We start from the raw sequence: 27400 nt of genomic DNA, 5'->3' as shown, positions 1-27400 counted from the left end.
CAGAAGGCCCGGGTCATGTGGCTGGGTCACATGGTCCCACCCGGAAGCGAGCCGCGGGCTGGCTACACTCTGAACGCTGAGAGCCGCGGATCTGGTATGTGGGCATTGTGGGTGTCTTAGCGCCACCCTGGGTCGCCCCTCGGTGGACACCTCCGCCGCCCAGCCCTCCCAGCTTGGAGAGGCCCGGGGGTCCCCGGGAACGGCCTCAGTCTCACGCTCTTTCAGAGCGGGCGCCACAAGCCAGGCCTTAGTCCCCCGGGTCACCGTGAAATTCGGGAAGTAGGGGAGGGGACGTGAGGATTTGAGGGTGACCTTGCAAGAATGCTAAGTGAGCTGCCTTTGGGCGGAGCCCCGCCGTGACGCGGCGCTAAGTGCGCGGGGCGAGACTCCACCCCGGCTAGCTGTTCCTGCCGGGGTATCGGGGGCATCGGGGCATCGCAGGCTCTAGTCCCCACCCCTCGCCCCCACTTCTCACTGGGCTGTGGTAGACAGGACAGAGGCCACAGGGACAGTGTGCTGGGGATAGTGAGAGAGCTGTGGTCTGGGTGGTAAAAGCGGGTACAGGGGATTTTCTCAGGTTGGCCCTCCTCCAAGTTCCCTCTGTTGAGAGCAAGATATAAGGAGAACAAAAGTTTAAAACACGAGGTTAGCAACCTTTGAAGATAATCACCGAAGCAGTAAAACCTGATCCCCACCAAGAAGCATGCCAGTGTTTCCAGGAAGTTGCCATCAAGGCCAAGCCCGAGGGTGGTTCAGCCAGGCTCAGAGTTTCACTGCAAAAGATGCTGAACCCCCAGGATCGAACCTTCCTCTTTGACGTTACATTCTTCTTGCCTTTTATCAAAAGAGGGAGGATTCCGGAGTGAGTTTGTTTCTCCTGTTATTTCTTGTCCTTGAGTTGAGCCTACTCTGCTGAGGTTGCATCTGACTGTGTCTGGGTGACTCTCCCTGTAACCGGGTGGGAATACCTGGGAGGAAGATGCAGATCCCTATCTGTTCCTTGGTCTCCCAGTGCAGAGTTTGAGGCTCAGTGTTGAATGTGGCCTAGGAAAGCCCAAACTGGAAGCAAACCCTGATGCTTTTTTTGTTAGTTTGTGGCCCCTTCCCAGGATACCTTCTGTGTGGTAACCGGTCACTGCTCACAGCAAGCTCCCCAGGGCTGCTCAGGGTGGGTTTGCTGACCACACCACGTGTTTGAGTGGCACCGAGTATATAGAACAAGACCTCTCCTGCAGCAGAGGAGGTAGGAACTAGAGTGTTGCCGACACTCGCTCCACATAGAGGGCTCCCCAAGCTCATGGTCCCTAAAATGGGGGAGCCTGTGACTTTTCAGCCCCTCCCCAGCTTGTCCACTCTCAGGAACAGGCAGCGGTGGAGACCAGAGCTCCTGCAGGCTCTCATGCCCTCTCTGCCTTAAGCTTTTGCAGGACCAAGGATGCTGTGCTCTTCCCTGAACTGGTCAGAATCTAGCTCCTCGGAAGCCCTGCTGTATGCCTTGCTGAGGTAAATGATGTTCCTCTTCTGGGGTGGGGGTGGGGATGGAAAGGTGGGCCGCACCCACTTTAGGGCTGTGGAAAACAATGGAAATAGTGGACTGAACCACTGTGGGCCCTGTACACCTTCCCTTTCCACCCCGACCCTCACGTCGCTACTTGGTCAGGGTGTAACAAAACAACCTCAGAATGGCTCTCTCGGTGGCGGCTGGCATGCCCAGAGGGCTCAGTGAATGTCCAGCAGGCTGAGGGTCTTCTCATTCCTCAGGCTGAACCAACAGGTGTGACCTTTGCTCTTGCTTCTCCTGGAAGATGAAGTGCGTGTTGGTGGCCACTGAGGGCGCGGAGGTACTCTTCTACTGGACAGACGAGGAGTTTGAGGAGAACCTCAGGCTGAAGTTCAGACAGTCGGAGAATGAGGAAGAGGAGGTAAGTGCAGCGTGGGCTGTCTCAAGACAGCTCCGTGGGAGAGGAGCCACACAAAGCCACCCAAGGCACCCGGAGGGCCTCCTCCTGGCCAGCAGGAGGGCTTGGCAGGGCCTGTGCCTAGCCAGCAGGAGGGCTGGGCTACCCGGCCAACAGAGGCAGCCTTTTGATGTTCTGAGTACTGTAATTTCATACCTCACCAGAGCTGTCTAGGCCAATGGGAGGGAAAGGAGGTAAATTTTAGCCACACATCAGGGAAACCTGATATCGGGTCCTTAGCCCTAAAAGCTTGGCATTCACATAAGGCATTCATTTTTAACAGCTCTATTAAGGTATACTAGACTAACCATTGTCTTCCTGTTTAAAGTATACGATTTAATGTGTCTGTATCTGTGATTCAGTCACAATCACTGACCTGCCTGCCATCCCAAAAGTTACAAGCCCTCTTTTATTTCCTTTGCTCCCTAAGAACCAGTGAGCGCTGTGCTGATGAGTTTGTGTTTTGTAGACTTACCCAGAAGCATCGTACACAGTGTGTGTGGGTTCCACTTTGTGTTGTGTTTGGTTTCGGCTGGCTCTCCTCACTCAGCATGATTCTTTGTTGTGTCTTCATCCATCTTAGCACCTGTGGGTCCTCTCCTTTCTGTGCAGCATTCAGCCACATCACAGGCCACAATTCCTTCCTTCTTTCTCCTCTTGGTGGACATTGAGCTTGTTTCCAGGTTTTGATTACCATAAACACATTGACTGTGAGCATACATCTTTACATGGTTTGGACTCTGTGGATGTATTTGGTTTTTGGTTTTATGTGTATGGGTGTTTTGCCTGCATGTATATCTGTGCACCATGTGCATGCTTTTCCCACTGAGGCCAGAAGAGGGGATCAGATCACCTAGAATTGGAGTCACAGATGATTCTGAATTGTCATGTGGGTACTGGAAATAGAACCCAAATCCTCTGCCAGAACAGCTAATGCTCACAATGGCTGAGCCATCTCTCCGAGCCCTGTAGTCCTTAAGAAAACCCCTAGCTCTCCACAGAGGAAGTATCTACCATTTTACATCTCACCAGCTGTTTTCCAGGTCCTCGCTGATGCTTACTATTCATTCTTTTTTATTTTAGACAGTTTAATAGATGTCAGCTAGAAGTCCATATTTCGTTTTTCATCCTTTGGTGACTAATAACTCTGGGAGGCTTTTCATGTGCTACTTTGCCATATTGTTTCCCATATTTGATCTAATCAGAGTTTGCTTCGGGCTGTCTGCCAGCTCCCAAATAGCGACACAGAGACGTTATTAATTATGAAAGCTCGGCCTTAGCTTAGGCTTGTTTTTTAACTAGCTCATAACTTGAATTGGCCCATTTCTATTAATCTATGTTCTGTCACACACTGTCCATCCTGTTGCTTCTCTGTCTCCTGGCATCTCCCCTGAGCCTTGATTATCTCCTCCTTCCTCTCTCTGTGCCCAGAAGTCCCACCTATACCTCCTGCCTACCTATTGACCATTGAGCTCTTTATTAAACCAATCACACAATATATCTTCACACAGTGTACAAATATCCCACAACAGATCAGTTTTCTCAAGTTGTTCATACTGAATTTTCAGAATTTCTTACATAGTTTGAACATGTCTTTTATTAGATCTTTTGCAAATATTTCCTCTCAGACTATGGCTTGTTTGCGCATGCTCTTAATAGTGCCTTCAAAAAGGGCTGTCTTCTGGGGGTGACCTTTGTAATACTCTCACTAGAATCATCCTGAACTGGAGTTGTGCAGAGAAGAGGATGGATGAGGAAAGAGCTCTCTGCTAGGACCACCACATCTAGAAGACAGTTACAACTGTGTCCAGGAATCCATATGTGCATTTCTGGGAAGAGACTTCTTGTGTTTATTTTGCACAAAGTTCATTTCACAACATCTGAACTTTATGAATGTCCTAAAGGAGAGCATATGGTTTAAAGGATAGTTTGACAGATTGACAGAACAGACTCCTCTTGAACATACAGTTGTTAAGCCATGTCTGGACAGTGTGAGTTCATTCATTTGCTAGGCTGACTGTGGAGGGGCAGAGAGAGGCTCTCAGGGCCAGATCTGCAGCGCTGTGCTGTGTTGAGACTGACATCCTGAGAAGCCCTGTCATAGGTAACCTTCAGCTACTCCATAGGAATATGTTTATTGAGCAGGAACACGCCTTCCTCATATTTTAGTATATAGATCTGATGATAAACGCAGGAAGGCTGTACTCTGCTGTCTGTGGCTTTGTGTTTCCTCCTCGGCTGAGCATTGAGAGATGCAGCATTTTAATTGTAACTCTGCCAGTCCTTCTGTCTAGAAGCCTGCTGCCATGTTTGTCTTCAATGAAATTTTTGTTGCCAAGGAAGACAGGATTACAATTCTGTCTGACAGATTGAGATAGCATGGTGTACTCTTGGTTATCAAAATACTCATGTAGCGTGGGGTTTTTAGTTGGTGAATATTCACAGTGTTGGGGAAAGCATGGTACATACTGTATAATCTCAGTTCCCTAAATGCACATACACTTGCAGGATCTAGAAGGACACGTCAAGCTGAGCTGCTTGTGACTCAGTGACTTTGTTCTTGGCTTCTTGTGTTGTGTTTCCTGTTTGCACATACTGCAAAATAAATAAAAGCTTCTTTTAAAGGCTTGGGGCAAAAAAAGAGTCCCTTCAAAGGGCCACGTTTTTAGTTCTGACAGCACAGTCTTCCATTTTTGCAATTATGGATCATGCTTTTGGTGACATATGTCTAAGAAATCTTCGCCTAACTGAAGATCACGAAGAATTTTCCCCATATCTTCTTCTGGAATTTGTATAGTTTGGGGTTTGTTTTGGTTTGGGAGTTTTGTTGTTTTTATTGTTGCTTAACTTTTATTTATTTGTATGCATGCATGCAAATGTGTGCACATGCCACAGCCCATATGTGGTGGTCAGAGGACAACTTGGGAAAGTTCTTTCTACCATCTTGGCAATCAAATTCAGGTCGTCAGGCTTGGCAGCAAGCATCTTTATCTACCAAACCACCTCCAGCCCCTATTTCTGCCCAGACAAGATCTCACTAGGTAACTCAACAACCTCTATTGGATTTTATATTAGACCTAATGACCCTTTTTAGACTTGAATATAGTGTAAAGTATGGCTGAAAGCTTTTCTGCATATGGACATCCATTTTATTTAGTATCACTCAGAAATGGTTGCCAAATTCTCTTACATAATTATTTAGTATCACTCAGAAATGGCTGCCATATTATCTTATATAATTCCCATTCTATATTTCACAAGTTTGTATTGCGTTTTTCAGGGTTAATTTTGGATTAAATTATTTTTATTAGTGTTGCAATGATCAAGTCATTCTTGCATTTCCTGGCAGCACAATCTACCTGCTCCCCAGATCCAGGGGTGAGACTAACGCCTGGCTGAACTTACCCGCTTCGCTGGCCACATCATCCTCACCATCAGCCACTGATGCCATTGTCCTTGGTTAAGAGAAAACAAAATTTGGGAGATCATGGACATTCGGATGATTTTCTAAATTAAAAACCAGGCCCATCTCTTTAACACTTCCATTTTTAAAAATCAACATATCTAATCTTTAGCTTCTAATCTTTAAGAATTTATAAGAAATATTTCAGTTCTTTCTCCTAATTAAAACCTGGTACGAGAACAAAGTCCCACATTTTCAGTTCCTAAACAGCTAGTGTAAAGGAACACGTCCTCAAGTTCTGTCTGTGTGCATGCCATACTGAGTTTCTGTGGGATAGCGGGCGTTATTACAGGGAACCTGAGAGCGCAGGGTAGTTTTAAATAACTCATAATCCAGCCACCTGGCTCCATTAGCTCCTTGACATCCCTGCTTTGGGGCTTTATCTTTTATATAGTGGGGGGTCACACCACATTTACAGTTTTATTTCTTGATTTTTTTCACTTCATTATATGAAATCATTTTTGCATTTTGTTAAATGAACCCCAAAGCATAATTCTTAATGGTACCATTATATCCAAATAGATGAATAAAAGTATCATCATTAAACTATTTCTCTAAATATATAAAGATATTTATATACATATGTATAAACATATACACACATATACATACACACACACACATACATATATGTATATCTCCTAGATAGCTGTCACTGTGGGGAACATTCATTTGTGCTTGAGCTTTATCCCTTTATCCAACTATTTGATTCAATTATTTCTAGAAATAAAAATGAGTTAAAAGCCATTCAAAACCGTTTCCACACTCTATAATTTATCAAGTAATATATAAGAATATTCCTTTATACTCTGTATATTGAAATTTTTTGGTCTTCTTTCACCACAAAATATTCTCAGTAGAAAAAGTTACTACTGCCGGGCAGCGGTGGTGCACACCTTTAATCCCAGCACTCAGGAGGCAGAGCCAGGCAGAACTCTGTGAGTTCGAGGCCAGCCTGGTCTACAGAGCAAGATCCAGGACAGGCACCAAAACTACACAGAGAAACCCTGTCTCAAAAAAACCAAGAAAAGGAAGGAAGAAAGAAAGGAAGGAAGGAAGGAAGGAAGGAAGGAAGGAAGAAGGAAAGGAAGGAAGGAAGGAAGCTACTACCTGTAGATGAGTTACTGCACTCAGTCTGGATTTTTTTTTTTTAATGACTTTCAGTATAATTTGTGACAGTTAAAGAAAACAATAGAATTTGAATAAATTGCAAGCGTGTGTTCCTACCTGTGTTAGGGTGCAGTCGTTTACCAAACACTGTGAGCCTGAAGTTTGCTGGCCTCAAGTACGAGTACAGCAGCAAGTATGGCAATGTAGTTTCTGCTCTCGGGAACGTAGGATCCAGGAAGGCACCATGAACAGTGGACTGTAGGCTGAGTCATCCCCGTGAGTGCAGGCCGCTCTCTACCAGCAGTCAGAACTGACCAGGCTGTGGCCTGCCGTGACAGGGTGGGCAGCCCACCTGGCACACAGACCCGGCTCCTGAACGATGGGAAGGTTGACAGGAAAGTGCCTGGTCCTGCTCTGAGCCACTGCTACTCACCAGCCAGCGAGTAGCTTGGTTCTGTTTGCGAGGTGAGGGGTTCCTCAGCTCTTCGTGTATTTCAGCACTCTTCCTGCGAGGAGCTTTGGAGTCTTGTGGAATCAGCAAGGCCAGCATTTCCTCCCTTCTCTTCCCCCCAGCACCAAGGGTGGAATTGGAGTCTTTGTCAGGCTTTCACAGACTCTGGTATCGACTGTTCCCTTCTTCTGGAAGGGTGGAGAAGGAGTGGGAATGAGGAAGAAGAGTCTGTCCACGTGAACACGTGCTTGTTAGGGAACAACGGGGGAGGGGGGTCATTCATAATTTCTTTATCCAGAAGTAATATCTTGAATGGTGTTGGGTTTCTTCGTGCTTTTCAATACTTTGTCTTTTTCTATGCATTTTAAAATATAGAGCATTCACATCCTTTTAGCGTATACACTGTGTCAGAGGAATTTCCTGTGTCATTGAAACAATAATATTTTAAGTAGCTAGATGGATTTTTCATCACTTAGTTAAGAACCTCATAAACTTTCTAACTGTAACTTCTTTTCACCGCAGAAAGTTTTCCATGGTCCCTGACATATAGGTGTAAAATAGATGTGGAACCAGGCGCTTGCTGATAATACATCCTTAAAAAATTTTTTTTGAACAATTCATTTGTATACATTTAAATTCATTAACGAAAGAGGAAAGCCACATAAAACACTAATGGCATGGTGTACTTGTTTGCTTTTACAAAAGACTGAAACCTGGGGCTGGAGACATGGCCCGGTGTTGAGAGCATTTACTGCTGCCTTAGAGACCTGAGCTCAGGTCCAGCACCCTCAGTGGCGGCTCACATCCACTTGTACTTCCAGCTCTGGGGTGTCTGGTGCCCTCTTTAACCTCTGCAGGCACCTGCACGTGTACTGGCTCACGCACATGCGTGCATGCACGTGCGCGCACGCGCACGCACACACACACACACACACACACACACACACACACAATAACTTTTCCATACTGTTTGGTATTGTAGCACATGAACCATCTTCAATATTTCTGAGCTGATTGATATTGTGACTTTATAATTGTTGATTCTGAGAACAGCACTTCACCTAAACATTGGCACAAAATAATAGAAGTACTTCTATTATTCTGCCATTTCTAATTTTTTATAATTCTGCCTACACCCAAATCAAAATTTATCAAGTTATTTTTATGAAATTAAAGTCAATCACTCAAATATCTTTTTTTAAATCAAAAATTCTAACACAATATGGTTTGAGATACACTAATTTATTATATGCACAGGAATGGCAATAAGAAATATTAAGTCTTTGTTTTCCATGAGTAAATCATTATATTTCTATAAAAACAGAAGACTGGTGTAAAAAGTCTAAAATCCATAACATAGTCTCAAATCTGAAGTGGGGTGTTTAAAGGCCATGTTCATCGGTGCTTTGTGATACAGTGGTGTGAGAAGCAGAGCACACTGGTGTGTTAGGACCAGTGCTTCCTCTGATCCTTTATACTTTCTATTTCGTATTAGTTTTTCATGGTTGTACATTCAGAACCTTATTACCATTACCAAATATTTTGCAAACCCTTTATTTAGTTAGTCAAACCTGTGTCGTATTGTGACCTCCATTCTAAGAAACTGTGGTTTAGATGTGTTACTTATTTAACTATTTCTCTAGGATTGGACATTTCTCTGTTTTCCCAGTTGTTTGAAATTGCATGTTGCTGTTGTGAATGCTCTTGTGCACACATATTTGTTTTCTTGGGATAAAGTCCCTGAAGTCGTCCATGTCTACAGATGGCATAGACTTTGCTATGTCTAAGAGACTTCCTTGGGGTCCCTGAGTTCTCAGTTAAATGCTTCAAGCATTTGATGGGGGAAAATACGGCTCAAGTTCTTGCAGGTTTGTCCAGCCTCCTAACAGCGTATCTGCAGGAGTATCTGCAAAGGTCGTGCTTGAAAACCATTCAGTTGAGTTACAGAAGAAAAAAAGTCACCCAAACTCCCCTCATGTTTTAAGCAAATCTGTGGGTTTGTGTTGGGCTGCGCTCATAACCTCTCTTTGGGTGCACGTGGCCTGTGAATGCGGTCAGACACACCTACTTGAATGTTTCCTTCTGGGTTTGGACCCTGAGCCACGCAGTCACTGGGGTGAGCCCAGCCTCCTAGGCACCACACAAGGTCTGGAGCAGTCTCTCCTCCTGCCTTCCCCATCAGGGCTGTTGCGGCCCCTCAGGCAGGTCTAACCTGTGGGTCTCTTCCTGTAAGGCCTTGTTCCTTTGTCCCCAGTATCTGGCACACTTTCAGACTTGTCCAAGCTATGGATGTGTCCCTCTTTGTTTGTAGACATCATACCAGGGTCGAAAATGTCAGACACCCCTGTTCTCCCTCTCCTGCAGCTCCCTGCACTGGAGGACCAGCTCAGCACCCTGCTGGCCCCGATCATCATCTCCTCCATGACGATGCTGGAGAAGCTCTCAGACACATACACCAGCTTCTCCACAGAAAATGACAACCACCTCTGCGTCCTGCATCTGGTAAGGATACGACCCTGCAGCTCTCAGTGCACCCACAGTCCACTCCTGTCCGTCCTTGGGAGCCCCGATGCCACTTTCTTACCTTGGACTGTACAGCTCTTTAGAAGGCAGAAACTGCAGCTTAGTAGAGTCCCCTGGGCCTCACCCTCCCCTTAATTATCCTCTGAGACCCGGAAGGCAAAGGGAGCTCCCAGGGGACCAACTGACGCTACGTGACTGTCCACAGTTTGGAGAGTGCCTGTTCATCGCCATCAATGGAGATCACAGTGAGAGCGAGGGGGACCTCCGGAGGAAGCTGTGCGTGCTCAAGTACCTGTTCGAGGTGCACTTCGGGCTGGTGACTGTGGACGGCCAGCTCATCCGGAAGGAGTGAGTCATTGGCCTCATCAGTTCTTCTGCTGAGTCAGGCCATAGAAGCAGAGCTCAGAAGGGCCTTGGAGACCATCTGCTCTGATTTCATTTTGCAGATGGGGAAACGGGGCAGAGAATTTAGACCTCCCCAGCACCACCTCGCTGGTTAGTGGCAGCATCCAGCTCTCGCAGCCCAGGGCTTCCCAGCATCAGTACTCTGTCATTACAAGGGGTATTAGCATATCCCTTCTGACATCTCAGAGCAGCCATTTGAACTCGCTACAGAAAAATATGCAGTCCCCCCAACCTTGTGACATACTGGGCCTATACGAAGAGCCTCAGTGGCTGAGAATGGCGCCATACTTCACAGCATACATGAGCAAGAAAGGACCATGGAGAAGGGTGGGTTGAGATGTGGACCCAAAGGAGAAAGAATCAGGATTGTCTGACTCACTAACATGAATGGGAAGGTCACGTGGTTTGAGATGCTGTGTCCTGATTTTGAAGGGATGTGAGCACATGTTCATCGCTGAGGCATTGCTAGGTCTGCTGGCATTGTTTTCAGGGATATTTTAGCCCTCATGGCCGTGGTATCAGTGACACAGACTGTAGTTACAGCCATGGGTGCTTGGTAGTGCTGGCTAGTACCCCGAGTTTAACCCTGATTTTGGGCCAGGTTGTCTGTTTACCAAGCCCTGTGGAGATGAGAAGCCTAGGAAATGCAGGTGCCTTCTTGCCTGGCTCCCTGCCCAAGCTCACAGCCTCTCTGTGCACTGTTGGCCTGACCACTTAGGTATCTGATGCTGACCTGGGACAGGCAGGGTCCTTGGATCGGGTCTGGAGATGACCAGCTTTCCACTGACCCCTGCTCTCCCTGATTCTTCCCCAGGCTTCGTCCCCCTGACCTGGAACAGCGTGCCCGGGTGTGGAAGCACTTTCAGAGGCTGCTGGGGACCTACAGCCACCTGCGGGAACAGGAGCAGAGCTTTGCTGTGGAGGTGACTGGGGCCTTAACGGTGTCAGGCCTCAGGGTTGTTAGGTCACTGGGGGTGTCCAGCTGCAAGACCATGATGGGCAGGAGGACAGGTGAACCCCGAAATTCTCCCAATTGTCCTGTTTCTCTCTGCCCATGCAGTAGGCTAGGTACTCTTCCCATAGTGAGCAACTCGCTTCTGGGTGAGAGTTTGAGGGCAATATTTGGGGCTCACTATAAATCACAGAACCCTCTGAAAATGGCCTCTTTGACCTCCTTCATCCCAGGGAGGAACTACATTGACCTTAAACTAGAGTGGAAAGCAGTGAACAGAAACAGCAAGTGAGGCAGGTGGCTTTGGTCTGTCATCTACTCCACTCCCTTGAGGACAAACACAGGGTCCCTCTGTGGGTCTCACTCATGGCATTCGTTAGAGTGAGCAGGTGGGCTCATTAAGGGCAAGGTAGTCCTCATCCACACAGAGTCTTGTTCAGCGGAGTTTCAGCTCTAACAAGTGCCCAGTGATATTCTGCAATCTCATTCTTTGAAAACCACTAAATTAGAGGGTGTGTCTGTCTGTCTGTCTCTGCCTCTGCCTCTGTCTGTCTCTGTCTCTGTTTGTGTGTCTATGTGTGTATGTCTGTGCGTGTGTGTGTGTGTGTGTGTGTGTGTGTGTGTGTGTGTGTGTGTGTATGTGTAAAATGTGCTCACAGTTTAAGATAGTCAGATATACAAGAAAATAAGCCACCATAAGTGAGAGTCAAGACATCAGGCAATCAATTACCAACAGGTTTGGATACCAAGGAGTTGGAATTACTAGATTAAAAAAAAACAAAATAAACCTTTTAAAGGTGGGGCTAGAGAGATGGCTCAGAGGTTTAGAGCACTGGCTGCTCTTCCAGAGATCCTGAGTTCAATTCCCAGCAACAATGGTCACAACCACCTGTAATGAGATCTGGTGCCCTCTTCTGGCATGCAGACAGAGCACTATATACATAATAAATAAATAAATCTTTTTTAAAAATTAAAGATATGAAAAGTAACACCACAAATAGAAATAATAAAAGATTCAAAATGGCCAGCAGATTTAAAAAAGAACTCTAGCAGGCAGTGTAGACGTGAAAGCTGATTGGCGAAGCAATTCAGGCCATGAGCAGGTGAGACGTGGCTGAAGAGAGTTTATAAACTGGGAATGGATCTGAAAGCATTCATTCTCAGAGCCCTGCTCATTCGCTCTGCCAAGAAATGGACCTACTGTGTGCCGGAAGATGGGCCGGACTGTGGTGTCTAAAGATAATCCCTGCTCTTAAGAGGAAACCAGGTGTACATGCAGTCCAAATATGGCCTGGTGCCGTATTACCTTCTCCATCCAAATCTGTGGCAGTACAGAGGATGGGTGGCCAGCTCTCTCTTGGGCGCCAGGAAAGGCTGCTGCAGAAAGAGGCCTGGTGCAGTTAAGATGAAATCCCAACCCTCCGCCCCCAAGCCCGCAGGACCCTGGAGGCTCTGTCCATCTTGACGCGCCTTCCTAACAGGCTTCTGTCACTATACAGCGGTGACATAGGCCATCTGTCAGTCCCTGGAACTCTTGTGTCTAGCTCTGCATAATGTGCTTGTAGCTTTTGAGCATCTGAGATGCAGCTGGTCCAGACTCAGCTCTGCTGGGTATGTAATGTAACCAAGCTTTGATAGCAATACAATGGATCTGTCATTATATGTCATTATACGTTATCATTTATATTATGCCAGTAATACTTTGTGGAAATCTTTTCACTTTTTTACATTGGTTTATTTTGTGTGTGAGGATGGATGGGTGGGTGTGGGCGGGTGCACGGGTGCCATCTAATGCCAGTGAAGGTCAGAGCAGCTAGTAGGAGTCAGTTCTGCCCTCCCACCGTGAGGCTCCCAGAGGCCACACGCGGGTTGTCAGGCTTGGCGAGGACATTTATCTACTGAGCCATCTTGCCGGCCCTGAGGAATGGTTTAACTGTTCATAGGTTTGCCTTCTACTTCATTTGGACCGTACTTCTCCAGACCGTCTGTATACCTCATGCCTTTTGCTTCTTCTCTGCTCTGTCTGGCAGGCTGTCTGGTCCCTTCTATATTAGTTTAAAGGTCATCTCCTCAGGGACATTTCTTTGAACACTCTGTTCCAGTGGGTCTCAGCTACTCCTCTCTAGTTCAGTATCGTGTGTTCCTGCTTGGCACACACTGCAGTTGATTTTCCGTGTTTCCTCTGCATTGTTTGCCTCCACTAGAGCCTGGACCCAGACAGGCTTGACCTTGGCCCTCTTAGTCCCCCAACTTCCCATACCCGGCGTCTAGCATTAAGCGTCCTGTGGGCTAAGGGAATGTACCGTCCCGTACAGGCTGACAGACTGACGTGCTTTCCTTCGCTGCCAATCCCTGGCTAGGCAGTGGAGCGGCTGATTCACCCCCAGCTCTGTGAACTGAGCATCGAGACGCTCGAGCGACACGTGGTTCAGGCTGTCAACTCCAGCCCTGAGCGGGGCAGTGAGGAGGCCCAGCACGCCTTCCTGCTTGTGCACTGCAAACTGCTGGCTTTCTACTCCAGGTAACCCTGAGGGCCCGGCCTCAGCCAAAGCCCTTCCTGATCCTTGTCTGCAGGACCTTGACAGCCTGTCCCAGGCTCAGGTCTCAAACCTCAGCCCCCTTCCTTCTTGGGGTTGGTTCTAACCAACGCTCAGAGTCTATTGCTGGTCCCCGGAGCCTCCCTAGTGATAATTTTTGTTTTTTTATACACCTTTGATTTTAACAATTGATAGACTAGTCTTTAGACCTTGTATATCCAGCAAGATTGAGGTTGCATGCTCACAGGCTGCCCTGCCCTGTCTCTGCAGCCACGGTGCAAGCACCCTGCGCCCGGCAGATCTTCTGGCACTTATCCTTCTGGTTCAGGACCTCCAGCCCACCCAAGGCACCGCAGAGGAGGACGAGAACGAGAACGACAGCCCTCAGGTCTCAGGGCGGCACGAGGAGCACCAGGGGCATTTGTCCTCCGACTCTAAGATGGAAGAATTATGGAATGGGTAGTCTAGAGGGTTGTGTAGATCTGAGCAGTTGGTCCTGGTTTGATACTTGGATTTTCCACTTAGCTGTGTGAGCTGAGCACACGAGAGCTTGCCATCTTAGAGCCTGGAGTCCCTTACCTGTGCAGTGGGGATGCTGGGAACATGGTGGTGTCACTTATGCAGGAATCTAAGGTAAAGGAGACAGGCCATGTAGTGCCTAACAGTGCCTGGCATCATATTATCATTCATGAGTGGTCCCAGGTTGTGCTGGTTCAGATACCAACACATCAGAATTTCCAGGCTGAGATCACCCTGGACAGCTAGAGGGCCATGTCCCCAGGCTAGCTCCTAGAGCAGGGTAGAGAGGAGGGCTCTGTAAAGAACTGAGAGTCAGGGCTGTGGGAGCAGCCAGATCAACCTCACTGACTGCATTACCCTGGACTTCTCACAGCCTTTCCCTCAGAGGAGACCCCTGAGCAGCCAGAACATCCCAATGCAGCAGGCTAGGAGCCAGAGCACCTCGGGCCCCACCAGGAATTCTGAGGAGACGGTATGTGCTGGGTGCTGGGAGGAAAGAGGGCAGCCCCATCTTGTCTCAGTCCAGGCCAGGCCTTTCCAACTTTCCCTCCGAGAGCAGGCCCAGCTGAAGCAGTTGGAAGAAGCCACCTGGCCTTTGGCCCTCATCTAATGTGATGTCTTCTTTCCCAGGACACAGACAGCATCTCCCTCCCTGAGGAGTACTTCACGCCTGCTCCTTCCCCAGGCGAGCAGAGCTCAGGTGAAGCCCATGGCGTGGATGGGTGGCATCATGGGGCAGAAGCCAGTCTGCATTCTAGAGAATGTGTTTTGGGGATCAGTCTCCCCTCGTTCCTTCGGATAGGGCTAAGCACAAACTCAGCCATTGCTTAGCTCGGTCAGCAGGGCCTCCCTGTGAACCCCAGCCTGAGTTCAAACACTGCTAAGATCGTGCAGATGATCCCCAAAGCTCTATGTACTTCACTTACAACTGCATGTGTGAGTTCTGTCTGCCTCCTCTGTCTTCATTATAATTAATATTTAAGTTAGTAAGTAAAATTAAACAATAGTCCACTTGGGTTCAAGCACATTCAGCTTCAGTGTTTTTAGTTTTTTTCTAGACAGGGTTTCTCCGTGCAGCTTTGGAGCCTGTCCTGGAACTCACTCTGTAGCCCAGGCTGGCCTCAAACTCACAAAGAGCTGCCTGCCTCTGCCTCCCAAGTACTGGGATTAAGGCATGCGCCACCGCCGCCACCACCACAGGGCCAGTGTTTTTTTTGTTTGTTTGTTTGTTTTTTGTTTTTTTTAACCTGTTTTTCCAAGATCCATGAGTAAGTAGTAAAAATGTACTATTAACACTATTAATAATCAAATTGACCTCTGAATACACAGTCTTGCTTAGAGGAGGATAAAAGCCAAAAGCCAGGCTGTCGCCATCACCAGGAAAGAACCAAGCTCTTAGGATAAAAGGCGGGACCCTGTGGCTCACCCAACTGACAGAAGGCCGGCTTTGTGGAAAAGACACATTCAGGACTCTTCTTATAAGAGTTTGCTGTGTGCCTTCTCTAGACCAGTGGCCCTCAGCCCTAGCTGCACTTAGCATCTCTAGCCAGCTTCAGCACAGCTGAGGCAGTCCTCAGACCTGGGTACAGGTGAGCCCTGTGTGCCTGGAAGGGAACCTGTGGTGTGCACTGGGCTGGAACAGTGATTCTATCCCCACCTCCAGCTGGACTGCCCTGGGCATCTTCACAAACCACCTAAGCCGAGCTTGTGCGAGGTTCTGACTTAATTAGGCCGAGCTGTGCAGGGTTTTCTTACAAAGGACTCCAAGTGATTTTCATATATGGCTGAAGTTGAGCACACTGAGTTAGGTGTCCTTAGGAGCCTTAGTTAGGTCTGGACTGGGCTTCAGGGCACCTGGGAGACCCAGAGATTACAGAATTCATATGCTTGAGCTTTTTTTCTGGGCGGAGGGTTCCTAGCCACCTTCAGCTTTACTAAATAGCCCATGACTCAAGGTATGATTGTAGGCTTTGCGTGACCTTGGCCTTCATGACATACTACCTTAGAATTCTTTCCCTGTCTATCACGACCCTCCCCTGCACCACTACCACCCCCCCTTTCTGGGTGGCTAGGTTTGTATGCCTCAGTGCTGATCATCATGTTCTGACATGCACGGAACTCCCAGCATACAAATGGAGCAAGTGCGTCCCTAGGTTTCAAACACCTGATTTACAAATGGATGACTGCAGTACAAGTCATTTGTAAACTGGGAGTTCGTCCATGCCAGAGCATTATGCATAGCTCTGAAGCAGAGATGGCGGGGGGGGGGGGGGGGGGCGCCCGGGGTGACTGCTTATAAATGAGGGTTATTTGCAATGAAGTGCAAGAAAGGATAATATTACAAACATGTAATATTTCAAACATATAGTGGCTTCAATAGGCTGGTGAGCCCCATAGGAGGGAAATCAGGCTCAATCCCCAGCACACAATGGCGCTCAGCAAGCTTGGTGTGTGAATAACTGAAGGGGGAAATGCTGGCTGTCTGTGTAGGGCAACCTGAAGGAATAGAGAGCAGAAACAAGGAGGGGATTGGGGGGCAAGGGAGGGTCTGAGGAATGTGCCACCCCACCTACCCACCCACCACCACCACCCCACCACCCACCCTGTGTCCAGATACCTACCACAGGCTTAGTTCCCAGCAGGAAGCTTCTGCCCCCCCCCCACACACACACACACACTAATTTAACCCTGGAAATGCAGAGTTGGGCTGGCACTGGAGAACTCTGAGGGAATGGCTTTCTGGTGCTACAGCCACAGGAAACAGCCTGCCATACCCAGTGTTCAAATGGCTTGAACTGTCAGCGATCCAGACCCCCCTAAGCTGCGGGAGTGGGAGATGGGGCCGTGGGGTCATTTACACTCTTGTAGTATTTCCACAGTTCCGCTCCCATTTGTGACAGGTAGCATCCTCTGGCTGGATGGTGGCACCCCACCCACCGAAGTTCTTCCGGTGAGTCTCCTGTGTCCCCCTGGGCACCGCTGCTCTGAGATGCCGAGGGCTGGGGTTTCCCTTCTGGGGAACTCCACCAGCCGCAGCCGCACCACTGTCTCCTGGGGCTCCAGCGCAGCTCAGCAGGGAAGCAGGGCTGGGGAGAGCAGTGTAGGTGACCGCCCCCACGGGGAAGTGAAAGCCCAGCTGAAGGGCTGATACTGAAACATTAAAGTTTAGATATCTGTCTTCTATTTAGATATGAGAAATAACAGTAGTCAAACATGGAAGGGACTGAGTATCGATAACTCGGTCCCACCCTCAAAGGTGAAAAATGTTTTAGGTGCTGCCTTCTAACTGTTATTTTGCACACGCACGTGCACTCGTGCACACACTGCAGGAACATGTGTATGCGTACTGTATGCATTTTTCTTGTTCACACTTGGAGTCTACTCTGCTTCCTTCTCCTTTTTCCTAGCATTTTCCTGTCCACACAGATCCCTTCAACATTGCAGCTTGTGAGGGCGTTGGAGAGTCCATCCACGCACGTGTTTCTATTTATTCAGCAAGACCCAGAACGATCAGCATATGGCTCCCACTTTTTATTGTTGTCAATAACTAGACTGACCTCCTTACAGAGAAATGTTTGTGCTGTCTCTCATGATTTCTTTAATTCTCTAATTTTTCTTGCTAAAAGATTTCATGTGCATGCAGGCTGGAGTCCTGTTCATATAGTCATTTTATGCCTCAGTTTCCCCAGTGTGGAGGGCCGTTGGAATGTTCTGAGGGTGACTGAAACGTCAAGCATTTAACAAGTTTCTCCCACCCGGCTCTGCGTCTCTTCAGATGGCCCTTGACTACCCACCCAGCTCCCGCACCCCCCACCCCCACTGCCCGTCATGGCATCCAGTCCTGATTGGACAGAACAGCCCAGCAGAAGCCAAGAGGCAGATAGCAGAGAGAATGGGAGCTGCTAGGGCAGCCTCAGCAGCATGGAGACCTCAGGGCAGGGTTGGGAGCTAAACATGTTTGCTCCTTGTGACTTAGAGGTTGGGCAAGGAACGGAAGCCATGGGTGAGGGGTCCAAGTTGTAGGAGAACCTGGGCCTTTCTTCTTCCACCAGACTGACAGGTCTTCCTCCTCCACAGATGGCTGAGGACACCCTGCAGGGGCTGGCGCCACACTCCCCAGAACCTTCCAGCCCCAGAAGGATCTTCCTGGATGCCAATGTGAAAGAAAGCTACTGTCCCTTAGTGCCCCACACCATGTACTACCTGCCCCTGTGGCCGGGCATCAACATGGTGCTGCTGACCAAGGTACAGAGCCGCTGTCCCACCCTAGAGCTTTCGGGGCCTGCCTGGCCTCTCCCTGGGTACCCCATTCCACCCTGGCATCCACTCTTCCTGGCAGAGTTCCAACACATGGCTGGCCCTGGTCCTGTACCAACTGCTGGACGGTTTCTCCCTCCTGGAGAAAAAGCTGAAGGAGGGTCAGGAGCCTGTAAGTGCCCTGCGGTCCCAGCCCTTTGTTGGAGATTTGCGCCACAAGATGGACAAGTTTATCAAGAATCGGACAAGTTTATCAAGAATTGAACAAGAGATTCAGGTAGGACCCGGATACTGCATGCACCCAGCTTTGGAGAAGAGGCGGAGCTGGCAGGGGGCCCAGTTCATCCCCGGTAGATGAGGGGCACACAGCTCTGGTTCCCGTCCATGTTTGTCTCAGTCTATGGCCCTAGTTGTCCTTATTAAATGATAAAAACAAACAAACAAACAAACGAATAGCTGGACTTCACATTGTCAGAACCTCTTTATAGGAATTTAGCAGAACTCAAAGTGTGACTCCAGTGCTTTAGACAGGACACAGGCTTGCTTAGATAACCATGATGTAGCCAAGAGTAGCCAGCCCATGAGCAGTGACGCTAGACCCTGCCCATCACGGGCACTCTCCCAGCTGGCCTCATGGAGAGTAGAGCTGGGTGGAGACTGAGACCACGCACTGAGCATGTAGGGAAATCAGTGGCCAGGCCACCACAGGCTCCCATCAAGACCTCCTCCAAGTGGCAGAGTTCTAGAACAGAAGGCTCACTGACAGCTTGGGGCCTCTGCTGTAGCTGGCTCTGCCCGAGTCTGTGTGAGGAGCTGGAATATGTGTTGTCTGAAAGGGGCAGAAGGGTTAGCAGGGAGAGAGCAAGTAACCGGAGCCCTGGCTTGTCGGCAGGATGCCCTGGGCACCGTGGTGGCTTGTCGGCGGGCAGCAGGGTATCCCGGATGCTCTGGGCACCGTGGTGGCTTGTCGGCAGGATGCCCTGGGCACCGCGGTGCGGTGTGGGCTTGTCGGCGGGCAGCACGGTATCCAGGATGCACTGGGCACCGCGGTGGCTTGCCGGCAGGATGCCCTGGGCACTGTGGTGGCACAGCTGTTACAATGCTGACTTCTCACTTTGGGGAGCACCAGCCAGAATCCCCTTGAGGCTATCCCAACCCATCCCCAGGCCACCTGCATCAGCCGCTTCTCTTTGGTCCCCTAGCTTGCTGTGTTCCCTTGAGAGACTCACTTAGTCCCTCTGATGGGTAAATGTCTGTGCCCATCAAGGCCACGTGACCTCCACTTGCTCTTTACATCATGCCCTGCTAAGTGACTGCCGGGAAGGCCAGATTTGGCGGCAGGAGGACAGGAGGGTTCCTGGAGGGTCAGGGTGTAGACGGAGTCTCCCTTGACCTCCCTGCAGAACACAGCCTGGAACATACCTTCTTTACAGAGCTCCTGGCTGGAGTTTAAGACCAAGGCCTTCTCTAGAAGTGAAGCAGGATCATCCTGGGAGTGAGTAGCCACACTTGGGGTGAAGGGGAGTTGTTCAGGGGGAGTTGCTGCAGTATTTGAAGATTTGCAAATGACAGAGAGGGAGTCCCAGGGAGCTAGGGCCAGACCATGGGAGGTTGGAGGGGAATGAAGGCCAGGAACATGAGAACCTAACGCCAAGCACTGAGGCCTGGGCTGTACCTGGATGCAGCACTGAGCAGGTACCACCACCTAAGGCCAGTCACAGTCCCACATATTAGCAAAACAATGTGGTTCAAGGAGATGCTGTGTGGCAAAGAACACCCCTAGGGAAAGCCAGGCAGCTGCCTTCCCAGTGCATGGGGGGGTGTGGCCAGAGGCCCTGTGTGTCTTTCCCTCGGTGTCCTGGCCCAGGCTGCTCCAGGCCTGTGGAAGGCTGAAGAGACAGCTGTGTACCATCTACCAGCTCAGCTTCCTGGCCACTGCCCCCAGCAGGGGAGGCCCTCACCTGCCCCAGCACCTGCAGGAGCAAGCCCAGAAACTCATGAGGTAAGCGAGGGTGGCATGCATGAGCAGGGGGCGGGCAGGCCTTTGCACAGAAACTCATCTGCCAGTTTCCCTCCCTCTCCAGGGAGCGGCTTCTGGACTGGAAGGACTTCCTGTTGGTGAAGAGCCAGAGGAACGTCACCCTGGTGTCATATCCTCTGCCTGGCTCAGCTAGCCCAAGAAAGCCCGGAGTCCCCAGGGCGCAAGGCCCCAGGGGGAGCTAGACATGTGCGTTCTTCTGCCACGGTGTCCCATGTGCCCATCTATAACAATAGCCCACAGCTGAAAATTCAGAATTCCTGCTGTTCCAGAGTTGTCTTAGACGTCTTCGAGGACCTTTCTGTCCATGTTGTCCATCCAGCAAAATGGCAATCCTAGTCCATGAGGGCCATGGTGGTCTGCTTGCTCTGAGACCTCCATGGATGGTCACAGTGCTGTGGCAGGTAAAGGCACTGGGAACGCCCACCATGGATGTGTGTCCCTGTTTCCAAGACACGCATCTGTGCGTTATAGGAACTAGTTTTAGGAACTAGTTTTATTTACACTGGTTTGGGGCGGTGGGGGACGGGGCGGGGGGTTGAAGCAGCTTTTCTGTTTAAAACCTCCCACGTTTCTGAGCTCAGTCTCTGGGACTTGGGTCTTAAGCAGGAAGGTGACAGGAAGCCACAAGGCCCCTTAGCCATAAGCCACTGCCGTCCCATGGGAGTCTGTTCCCTCCCAGCTGTGATGCTTCCAACTCCTCAGGTGAAGAAGAGGAGCATGGTGAGGGGTGGGCAGTCCGTCGGGCTCATTCATCAGCTAAGTGACTCTGTTTACACACCAGCCTCAAGGTGTGTGTTGTTGCTGGAATGACCAGCTGTGAATACACCATCGTCCTTCCCAAAGAGTGCAGATTATATTAAACGTGCAGGTGCCAAGGATCTTAAGACTGGGTACGGGGAGGGGGAGAGAGCTGAGGGAAAATCAGATCCCTGGGCCTTGGTGGAGGCAGAAGCGGTCCCCTAAGCCCCGTCTGTGTAAATCTAGAACCCCATGACCAGGGCAGAGGCACCCCCACTGTTGCTGGCTTTTAAGTCCCTTAACTCAGGCCTTCACCTACCTGGAGGACTTCCCAGGCCTGGTCCACTTCATCTATGTGGACCGTACCACTGGGCAGATGGTGGCCCCTTCTCTCAGCAGCAGCAAGAAGATGTCTTCCGAGTTGGGCAAGGGGCCCCTGGCTGCCTTCGTCAAAGCCAAGGTAACTGGTCCTCTGGTGCAGGTGCTCCTTGCTGCTTGTCAGGGTACACCGAGGCCTGACCCCGACCCAGGAGAAATAGACCACTCTGGTCTCTGAGACGCTAATCGCTTCTAGCGTAGCACTGCTGTGCTCATCCGCCGTGACCTGTGTGCCTAATTACATCTGCCATGAGCTCAGCAGCTTATCCTCCAGACCCAGAGATCCTCCGGGCACATCAGCAGCCGCTCCTGGTGTATTTTGGTGTGCCTGGCATCCACAGTGCTGGAACCAGGTCAGCGTCCAGCATAAGTGAATGCTCATCCAGGGTCTTTTGAATTGGCCAAACTGGAAAGAACATCAGGGTCAACCAATTTGGGCATCAGAATTGGTGACGAGTCTTTCTCTGTCCCACCTACTCTCAAATAACGACATGGAGATTTATTAATTACGAAAGCTCGGCCTATAGCTTAGGCTTTGCTCCTAACTAGCTCTTACAGCTTAAATGAACCCATTTATACTAATCTACTTTCTATCATGTGGCAGACATTACCTCTCTAACACCTCCTGTTTCCTTCCTGTGTCTCCTGGCATCTCCCAGGTGCCTCGATTCCTCCTCCTCTTCCCTTCTCTCCCCAGAAATCCCACCTATACCTCCTGTCTAGCCATTGGCCATTCAGCTTTCTATTACACCAATCACAGCAGTACACCTTCACACAGTGTACAACTATCCTACGACAGAACTTGATTTCTTCAGCTTTGTCATGCTGGATATGGAAGTGAGCCAGCACTCTGCCCCCGAGCTACACCCACAGCCCAGCCAAGTGTACAACTGGGTGATTTCTGCTCAAGAAGCACCTGTCTCTGTTCTTCTAATTTAACTGACGCTTCTTCATGACAGACTGGTAGTTTTCTTTTTGAAGGAAAGGGACACCTCTGCCATTTCTAAAATGCTGTATTTTTATTTTGTCCACATAAAGTGTGTCATGATAGGTACAATAAGCTAGATGGTGGAAGGCCAGCTCTGTTCTTGCTCGCCGTGTGGCCTTGGCGTGGTTTAGTTACGTTTCAGGTCTTCTTTAATTCCAACATCTGTTGCGGAGATGCTACTGTTTTCCACGTAATATTAGTGTAAAGGGCACAGGTCACCAAGCACAGGTGACCTCTCGTAGCCGGGGCAGAGCAGGGGCTGAGCCTGCTGGGCACAGCACCACCACCTTCCTCGCCTACCACCTCTTCCCTCCCTCCGCATCCTGCCCGGGCAGCGGGACGCAAGCCCATCATCCCTCAATCCTTCCTTAAGGTCCATCCCAGTGCTGCCCCCTCTGCGAGCACAGGGCTGAGTGACACATTCTCATCCACATTGTGTCAGGTGCGTCGCATCCCGCCGTTAACTCTTTACATCTTTAGCAGCCCCATGACGGCCCACCATGCCGATGTAGCGTAATTCACAAAGCCGTCCCCTGCTGAGCGAACCTTTAGATTGTCTCCAGACTGTCGCTGTTAGAAATGATTTGTGGACACACCTGTGCGTTCGCCTAAGTCCTCATCCCTGGGTGTCCTCAGTAGGATCCCCAGAAATGCGAGTGCAAAGTCAGGTGGGAGGGATGTTATTAAAGTTATCTATCTGTGTTGTCAGGTTGTGTTCCTGGAGCTTGGAGCCGGCTCCTGTGTCTGTTGCAGATTTAATTAGATAGTACATTATGGTCAAGCACGAAGTAAATCCCACATCCCTTCCACTGAGGCTTTTGACAGAGTGGGTCATTTCCCAGCCCTGGCATGGGATGTGGGCAAGTCTAGTCGAGGAGACCTTCCCTCAGGCTGCCCTTAGGCAACCTAGGCATCATCAATACCTGCTTTAGGCAGAGCATTCCCAGGAAGGGGCCTAAAGCGGGAAGTCCCTCGGGGCCGCTGTTTATAGCCACCCTATAGTGAGCCTCCATTCGGCCCGACCCCTGAAGCAGGTGATGCCACAGCTCAGAGTTCACTGCCATGTAGGTGTGCTTCCCCGGGCCTCTGGCACGGCGCCAGTACCATTGCCTCGCAGTCCTGCAGACCGGCCAAGTGGGTTTATTCACAACCTTCAGGTCTTTGTTCTGGGTCGTGTGTATAGTAAAGTTGCAGGAAGCACTTCCACGTGTATTTTATCCCCACAGCAGCTGGAGGGGGAGCCCTTCTGGCATCCATCCTGTATGGTTTGCTCCCACTACTCTGAGCCCAGAGAGCGTCCTGCCTCTGAGAAGCCCTGGACGCCCAGGAACCCCTCCGCTCTGTGCTCTCCCTTTGGCCGTGAGAGTGGTGCTAAGCAATCTCCTCCTCCCCAGGTCTGGGCTCTGGTGCGGCTGGCACGCAGGTACCTGCAGAAGGGCTGCACCACGCTGCTGTTCCAGGAAGGGGACTTCCGCTGCTCCTACTTCCTGTGGTTCGAGAATGACATGGTGGGTGTGCCCAGTCTCTGGGCGGGACGGTCCTGAGAGCTGTCTGCTGCTCTGAACCCTCGGATAGCTTTCTTCTGCGCTCTCCATCTGTCTGTCTCTTCTTGTCCCTGGTGAGGAGCAGGTAAGCACCGCGCAGGGGTGTGGGACTGTCCAGGTAGATGTGAGCGGACGATGGGAGATGCTCCCTGTTCTGAGAAGGCATTTTGCCCTGACAGTAGCTTCAGCTCTGCTACTTCAGTACTGTCCCTGTGTGTGCAAAGAAGGCTGCACCATGGCCCCCGCTCTCTGGGAAGACCCAGGTTCAAGGCTGTTGACCAGCCTGCCGAAGGTTTGCTCCCAGCAGCCTGTGCAGTACCACCCCCAGTACCACAAGGTCATTCCAATCCACTGCCTCAGCCTTCCCCGCCCCCTTTCCTCTCCTCTTTCTTAATGCTTCCCTCTCGCTTACTGCTAATTGTCCAAGGATCACGCTTCCCTCCCTCAGGGCCTCTTGTCCTGCTCCTGTACCCTTCCTGGCTCTTGCTCTCTTCTCTCCGCTCACTGAGGGTGACAACCCAACCTTACCATAGTGCAATGTAGTTTCTTCATCAGTCCCTCACAACTCAGGGGAATGGTTGGGATAGGTTTTGTTGGCCCATTTTACAGATGGGGATGGCTAGGTCCACAAAACTCAAATGATGGAGCTGAAGCCCAAGGTTTGCTGCCCTGCCCCTCAAGCTCCTGGTCTTCCTAAGTGCCCTCCAAGGGCCAGAGCTTCAAGGACAAGGATTTGGTGACTAGAGTGGCCCTGTGGGGCAGTGGGGTACCACGGAGCTGTGGGAGACCAAGTTTTGATCACTGACTGCGACAGGCCACACAGGGTCCCTGAACACTGCTGAGGCGTCTCCCTATGGGGCAGGTCCCGTGGTGCCACCTGAGCCCCTGCTGGGAGACTCTGAAGGGACCAGAATTGTGCCTGACACCGCACACATGCTTTACAGATCTTACGTCTCTCCCCCACCTTGTCCTGCCCCAAGAATCCCCACTTCTTTCAAAACAGAGACTTGGGGTCTTTTGAGAATCCTTTGCTTCTCAAGACCCTGGAACAACCCCAACCCCCATGTCCCTCTCCTGGGCTTTTCTGAGCTCCTCAGTAACCCAGCTCCCCCTGGGAGGCTGTGTCTACCTCCCAGGCAAGGAAGCAAGGTAAAAAGGGGGTACACACGCTGTCCCCCAACATGGGGCACACACAGAGATAAGGCACACAGCCGGGCCCTGCCAGGACTCCACCTCACACATCTCCCTGGAACCTACCCTCTGCTCCCTCCCTCCTGTCCTAAGACTGCCTGCCTCCTCCCTCAGGGCTACAAACTGCAGATGATGGAGGTGCCTGTCCTCTCAGATGACTCAGTCCCCATTGGAGTGCTGGGAGGTGACTACTACAGGTGACGCTGACCCGCCCTGGACCCCCGTGTGCCCCAGGGGTTGGTGGCGAGGGCTCCAGTGCCCGGGGAGTAGCCTTTCCAAGAGTGAGCAGCTGCCTTGATAACACAAAGCTGGGGCGAATCTCGCATGGATAGGGGAAGCCCCAGAAGCACGCCCAAGTCCCTAGTGTCCCGCTGCTGGCAGTCTCAGCTGCAGCACGGGAAGACCTCAGTACCCCCCCCCACTAACTACTACTAATAATACACACACACACACACACACACACACATTAGCTAAAACACCACTGTTCAAGGATAGAGAGCCCAAGAAAGGGACTGTGTCCCTAGATTGAGCTGGAACTTAGGAGCAATAGGTGATGCCACAGCCTGGGTCATTCTCTGAGAACTGTGGGGTGGGCATTTGAGGCTCATGTGGCCAGGAATCCCCCCTGGCCTTGCCTGAGCCCCACCCTATCTCCTGCAGGAAACTCCTGCGCTACTACAGCAAGAGCCGCCCCTCGGAACCCATCCGCTGCTATGAGCTACTGACCTTGCACCTGTCCGTCATCCCCACTGACCTGCTGGTGCAGCAGGCCAGCCAGCTAGCCCGGCGCCTGGGGGAGGCCTCCCGGGTGACCCTGCCCTAGGCGAGGGTGCTGTCCTCTGCCTGATCTCCAGCCAACCTTGCTTGCAGGCATTCCCCACAGCTAGGCTTCCTCCCGCCATCCCCAGCAGCCCTGGGTCTCTCACAGGCCACCGCTGACTCCTCCACATGGGCTAATGAGCAAGCCTTCTCTGAAGGGAAGGGGATGCCATGCTTCTGTGGGCCTCCAGCACTGTGAGGTCAGAGATGGCAGCAGCTTCCCTGGAGAGCTGCCTCTCTGGGTGCCCAGGAGAGCAGAAAGGAGTCTTGAGTATTCAGGCTGTGTGATATCGCCCTCTTCCTACCATTCTGAATGGGGTAGCTGCTTCTTACTGCTGGCCAGCATTCCAGCTTGGCTACCTCCCCCTCCAACTCTGGGAGAATCCTGTTTCTTCATGTTTGCACGGTAATACCTTACCTCTCAGGGTGGTCAGGAGAAAACAGTAGGTGCTCAATAAATGTTGGTTCTTGTCATTATCCAAGCCATATGTGTCTGTCTTTCTTGCCTCTCTGGTGACATTGAGAATCCCCCACAAGTCCCTCCATAAGGCTGCCCAAGCCTGCTCTCCCCTGCCCTGGGCCAGTGGTTCTGAGATCTGTGCCCAGAGATTCGGATTCACTTGGCCACCATGAAGACAGGGCTCTGCGCCTATTTAAAGCTCCCCAGAAAAGCAGTATACCCAGAGAACTTCCTAGGGGTACAGCCCTCCCTTCTAACCAAGAGGTACCTACTTCAGGATAGATACAAGGACCAGGGGCCACCAGAATGTTGGGGTACAGCCCTGCTTCCCTTGGACCAAGAAGCATGCCCCCAGCAAGTCACACAGAGAAAAGACACTGCAAAGCAGTTGGGGGGGGGGGCCTCAGGAAACCAAAGGGCTAGGGGTTTAAAGGTATTTGAGGGGGGGCTCTGCCAATTTAGGCTTGGTCAGTTTGGGCAAAAACAGGACAGGGAAGCTGAGAGATCCACATCTTTGGGGTGAACAAGCTTAGTCTGACCTTGACCTTGTCATGGTCCACAGGCAGGTGGGCCCTACTGGCAGAGAAAAAGCCTAGCCAGGCTTTTGTTTTAAGCTGCCAGGAATTTGTCTCAGGACGGAAGGGTGAGGTGGAAGTCAGCCATCTTGGAAGTTCACAGTCTTTATTAGCTAGCCACGGCCCCTCCCCCAGTCGGTCTTCTTATCAGGTCTCACTTCCGGCCGCCTCTCACTGCCACACTAGGTTGCCCAGCTCAGAGTGCAGCACTCTCCACTTCCGGTGCCCTTCTCCTGCGGCGGACTGACTCCTGAGGAGTGGACAGGTCCAAAGGGATCCACCATTAGAGACGGGGCACAGGGATAGTAAGGAAGCACACCAGTTGCGGTGATTTGCAGGTATGAGCTCGAATCCTTGAGAATCCCTGGAAAACGTGAAAGGTCCCAAACCAAAACTGTGCAGACTTTCAAAGGAGTGACCCTCAAGAATCACGACAGTGTCTTCATTGCCTTTGCCCAGCAAGACTAGCCTCGGTGGAGTGTGCAGGAGGG

The 27400-nt window shown here is 50.6% G+C and overlaps 1 protein-coding gene across 6 annotated transcripts; it reads left to right on the top strand.

Annotated features, from left to right (window-relative positions):
- Hps1 (HPS1 biogenesis of lysosomal organelles complex 3 subunit 1) lies at window positions 1-26356 on the top strand. Of its 6 annotated transcripts, none has more exons than XM_037207021.1 (20): window positions 1-94; window positions 1419-1503; window positions 1806-1922; window positions 9347-9484; window positions 9711-9853; window positions 10725-10833; window positions 13223-13383; window positions 13670-13787; window positions 14292-14390; window positions 14549-14618; window positions 16798-16868; window positions 17996-18163; window positions 18258-18452; window positions 19579-19670; window positions 20043-20177; window positions 20260-20325; window positions 21270-21414; window positions 23715-23828; window positions 25170-25252; window positions 25716-26356. In XM_037207021.1, exons 3-20 carry the CDS (start codon window positions 1806-1808, stop codon window positions 25876-25878), a joined length of 2187 nt encoding a protein of 728 aa, XP_037062916.1. In that variant the 5' UTR covers window positions 1-94; window positions 1419-1503; the 3' UTR covers window positions 25879-26356. The 6 variants fall into 6 exon arrangements, with proteins under 6 accessions (XP_037062916.1, XP_037062921.1, XP_037062911.1 ...); XM_037207026.1 differs by having other exon boundaries at window positions 1762-1922; window positions 16819-16868; XM_037207016.1 differs by having other exon boundaries at window positions 1762-1922.
- The last annotated feature ends 1044 nt before the right edge of the window (window positions 26357-27400 follow it).

Source organism: Peromyscus leucopus, chromosome 1 (assembly GCF_004664715.2).
Source record: "Peromyscus leucopus breed LL Stock chromosome 1, UCI_PerLeu_2.1, whole genome shotgun sequence".
Lineage (NCBI taxonomy): Eukaryota > Metazoa > Chordata > Mammalia > Rodentia > Cricetidae > Peromyscus > Peromyscus leucopus.
This window is presented reverse-complemented; position numbering and strand designations above follow the sequence as displayed.